Source organism: Sciurus carolinensis, chromosome 6 (assembly GCF_902686445.1).
Source record: "Sciurus carolinensis chromosome 6, mSciCar1.2, whole genome shotgun sequence".
Taxonomy (NCBI): Eukaryota; Metazoa; Chordata; class Mammalia; order Rodentia; family Sciuridae; genus Sciurus; species Sciurus carolinensis.
In genome coordinates, this window is record NC_062218.1 from 7,887,781 (window position 1) to 7,891,909 (window position 4,129).

At 45.0% G+C, this 4,129-nt stretch overlaps 1 protein-coding gene across 1 annotated transcript; it reads right to left on the reverse strand.

The window, feature by feature from the left end:
- Positions 1-1,199: 1,199 nt before the first annotated feature.
- On the reverse strand, positions 1,200-2,096 carry Tas2r1 (taste 2 receptor member 1). Its single transcript, XM_047555111.1, has one exon. It carries the CDS (start codon positions 2,094-2,096, stop codon positions 1,200-1,202), a length of 897 nt encoding a protein of 298 aa, XP_047411067.1.
- Between the last annotated feature and the right edge of the window lie 2,033 nt (positions 2,097-4,129).

Here is a 4,129-nt window from a genome sequence, read left to right on the forward strand (position 1 = left end):
CACTTTGTTCCTTAAGGAGTGATGTCCAAGACCTGTGGCAAGATGCCGAGAACCCTAATTCCCACATTCAAGAAGAGACACGTCTCTCGCTCTTTGAAGCAAGTTCTCTGTGAGCTGCATGTCTGGAGTTAGAGAACCAGCCTTTGAATTCTTACTACTGGTGATGGGCAAATCCACACCTAAACACATTTCATACCATCGCACCTAAACTACAAGTTACAGCTAAACTTAAGAACGTATTTTTATTTTATTCACTTGCCTGAAAGCAAAATGATTCTGAATCTGTTTTAGAAATGCACACATATATCTTAGTGTCCAAAACTATTAGCCAAACAGAAAATGCATCTATGACTTCCAGCAGATGGAGACACCCCCAGCTCCACCTACCGACGGCTGTTGCTTCGTTGTGGAGGAAGACATGCAGTGCGGTAGGAGTACCAAATGGTCCCTGGTGGTCTACGGCATCCCAAAGTCAGTACAAAAATGCAAAATGAAACACGCTTGCAAGCTATCGTCTGCAGAATACCTGATTAGGGTCAATGGAACTCAAGTACACCTTCTCCTCTTCCTCCTCCATTTTCTGTCCTTTCTTCAGCTATTGGGACAGGTCACCACAGCGTTTCCATCTCTGCAGCCTGGAGAAAGTGAACTTGCTCACAAGGATGAAGCTCCGTCTGTGCTCAGCTTCCCTCTGATCTGAGGAGGAAGAGTGGCTTCATTGTCTGTGACTCCAGCGAACAAAACAGAAATAACTTGCAGGTAGACAGAGGATGAGCACAGTCCATTCGACAAACCATCTAAGACACAGAGGGGCCTTCTGACATTCTGCTGTCACAAAGACAAACATGTGCTTTCCTTTGTCATTAAACATTTTATTTTAAGACAATTGTAGATTTGCATGCACTTGTAAGAAAGTCTACAGAAAGATCCCTATACTACTTTCCCCGTTTTCTCAATGGTAGCATCTTGCAAGATGATGGATATTGACATGGATGTAATCTCCTGACATGTGTCATGCTTTTAAAATCAATTTAACTCTGTAAAAAAAGTAGCAAAGCTATAAACATCCCTAAGGCTGAGTAAACAATCTTGAGATGACATGTTATATATTTATGTACAGGATGCTTTGTTGGCTGGGCAAGGAACGGCAGGTGCTGATAAGTCACTGCATCCTGGCTGCTTTGAAGTGACCCAATTCCTCATTGACAGCACTTACCGTGGAGGAAGAACATTTTTACATTTTGTTTCAGTTTAGCATTTCCTAAAATTAAGATGATAGAGTGTCCAGCAGGGTATGCACCAGCCACCATCAGGCAGAACAGAAAGGGGTGGCTTCCAAACTGGAAAATTTGAGTGAAGAACAAAATACTCACTGCATAGTGGGAGAAGTAGAGGATGAGGAACGACAGAATGGAGAAGAGAGCGCTGACGTGGGGACTCCTACAAGGCTCCCTGGTGCCCACTGCTATGGCTCTCATCTGCTGGGTGTGTCTCCCCAAGGAGAAAATCAAGAGCAGAACTGCAACTAGGAAGATAAGTAAGGGCAGTATGTGTTCCGCGATGAAAAGGTAAAACGGTACAGAATGCATGTCTTTGATCTTAGTTCTATTTTCAGAGAAAAAGGCCATCAACTCTTCTTTGGAAAATGGCCACATATATTTGCCGTGGATACCGCAAGTGATGGACACATGGAGCAGAGACCCCAGGATCAGCCACGGCACCAACTTCGATATCCTCATCTTTAGCCAGAAGAAGATGGAGTGTGGGATGGTGGAGATCTTGGCACAGTAGAAAACACCAAGCCATGTGGCAAGCCAAAGTCCCAATTTATTTATAAATATGAGAATTAGAAAAGTCTCAATAAATACAGATGGTTTCAACAAGGAGAGAGTAACCAGATGGGCGCCGAAGATGAGCACCTGCATACAGATCCGCGTCATCGCCAGGCAAGAAAGCAGCAGATCCAGGGAAGCCAGTCTTCTCTGCCTGACCAAGGCAATGCCGTTGGCCACCACGATGATGCCGTTCGCAAAGACCCCGGTCATGGATTGCGTCACTGTACAGAGAAGAAAGAAAATGAAGTGAGCCTCTGACATTTTAAGAAGAGAAAGATCAGTTGTTTTTTTAGAGACTATAGATTTTTGGACAGTGTCAACTATTCATGCTTTCCGGTTTTCTCTCAACTTGATCAGGACCCAGTGGAAGGCAATGGAATAGGAAGGGGTGGCCTTTGTTTATATCACCGCTTTCTCAATTTGGTTCTGAGACAGTCAAATAAGAAAGAGATACTCTGGCAACAATTTGCTTGTTAGTGATGGCTTTTGCATTTTTCATGTCTACTTAGCTTTCAAAGTCACCACAGGCAAATAGTGCAATCACACACTTTTGGATCCGCTAGGAAACAGCTGAAGGTACCCAGTCCTTCCACTGTCATGAGGGACTAATTGTGGCTACAGATGTGGTTCCACTTAAGGTTATTGAGGCATTCCTCAAAAACCAATTTTTGAAAAATTATCACTTCTGCTCTAATAAAGTTCTACACCCAGCAATATAAGACGCTAGCCTAAGTGTCAGAGCTCCAACCTTCAAAGACTGAGCGGTTCAGGACCACCCAGAATTCAACCTTGTTATGTAGAGAAGCATAGATGATAAGTCACAAAGCATCACAAAACACAAAAGCTGTGTGGTGAAGGGCACACTCAACGCCTTCCATACCAGCATCATCTATCTGCAGATAATTCAGGGGTTGAAATCTTGTCCCTGCTATTTTTCCCAATGATGAGAATTTTATGACTTGAGTTGGTAGTTCTAGGAGAGAGATAAAGATTAAATAGCACATGATTCAATTTGTGGCTCTAACTGTCTGGCAGACTATGGAAAAATTAAATTAGCATTTATTAACATGCATACTGCTCACTTTAAACTACACCAGGTTTTCTTACCTCCATCCTACTGATGTTTGGGGCTGATGCTTCTTGATTGGGGGTGTTTTCTGGGCTACATAGGTTGTGTCCCTCCTCCCCTACCTCTCCTCACTGGATTCTCCAGTACACCCTGCTCCCCGGCTGCGGCAGCCAAATGTTTTCAGACACTGCCCAATGTCCTGAGTCTCATTCACTCCTGGTGAAGAAGTAATGCGCTAACCCAGGTGGGCGGGATGCAGCTTCTGTCCAGAAGGCAGTCAGAGACAAGGCTTTGTGAACCACAGCAGAGTGGGACATACAACCAAGTGGTTCTTTAGACCGTTCACCACCACGGCAGGGTCAATTCAGAAAAACCTGGGAACGTGGCTCTCCCAACCTGGCACTAGATCCAAACGTGACCCACAGAGCCCACAAGGAGGCTCATGTGCTCACGAATATGTTTTAAGTATCGCTTAGAGGGGTCAGAAAAACCACTCTGGATGAACCTTCATTTCTACAGAAGACAGGAAGGGAAACCATATGAAAATAGGGGCAAGACTAAATCTTTGGGCAGTTTTATCCTTCTTCGAATTTGCAATGTCTGTGCCATGCCGGACTCTGCATTATTTTCTCACGACTTCAATGAGAGGGTGGGGCAAACAGGAGCATCAAGCAGGCACCGAGGAAGGCAGTTCCTGAGTGAGCACCATCGAGACCTATCCAAGTTCAAGCTCAGCTGCAGGATAAGCCCCTGTCTTCCCTCTTCAGTGGAAAGAAGGAAGTACCAGAAGTCCTTTCCTAAATATATGATATTCTGCAGGCTGGAAAAGCAAAAATGTAAGGGCATCTGCCCGTGAAATGATGGTGCCAAGGATCTCAAAAGGGCAGTTTCAGGACTTCCCCAGATTCCTATCAGTCCATCATGACAACTGTCACTTCAATTGCAAAAATGGGTTACCTGCTTCTGTGCCTGGTGAAAGTCAGCCCTGGGAGGGCAGATCCCACCCTTCTGTGCATCCCTCACACTCATTTATTCATTCCTGTAGTGTGTGGCATATCCTGGGTTTGTCAACTAGAACAAAACTCGGTTACACAGGAGAGTCCATACCAGAGGAAGAGAAGTTAGGCAGCACAAAGTCAACTTGAAAAAGAGTCTTTGTTTCCCAACTCTCTGTTCCTGACACCAGCGTCCCGTCCGTCCCCGTTTGCTCCCGTTTGCATGGCTG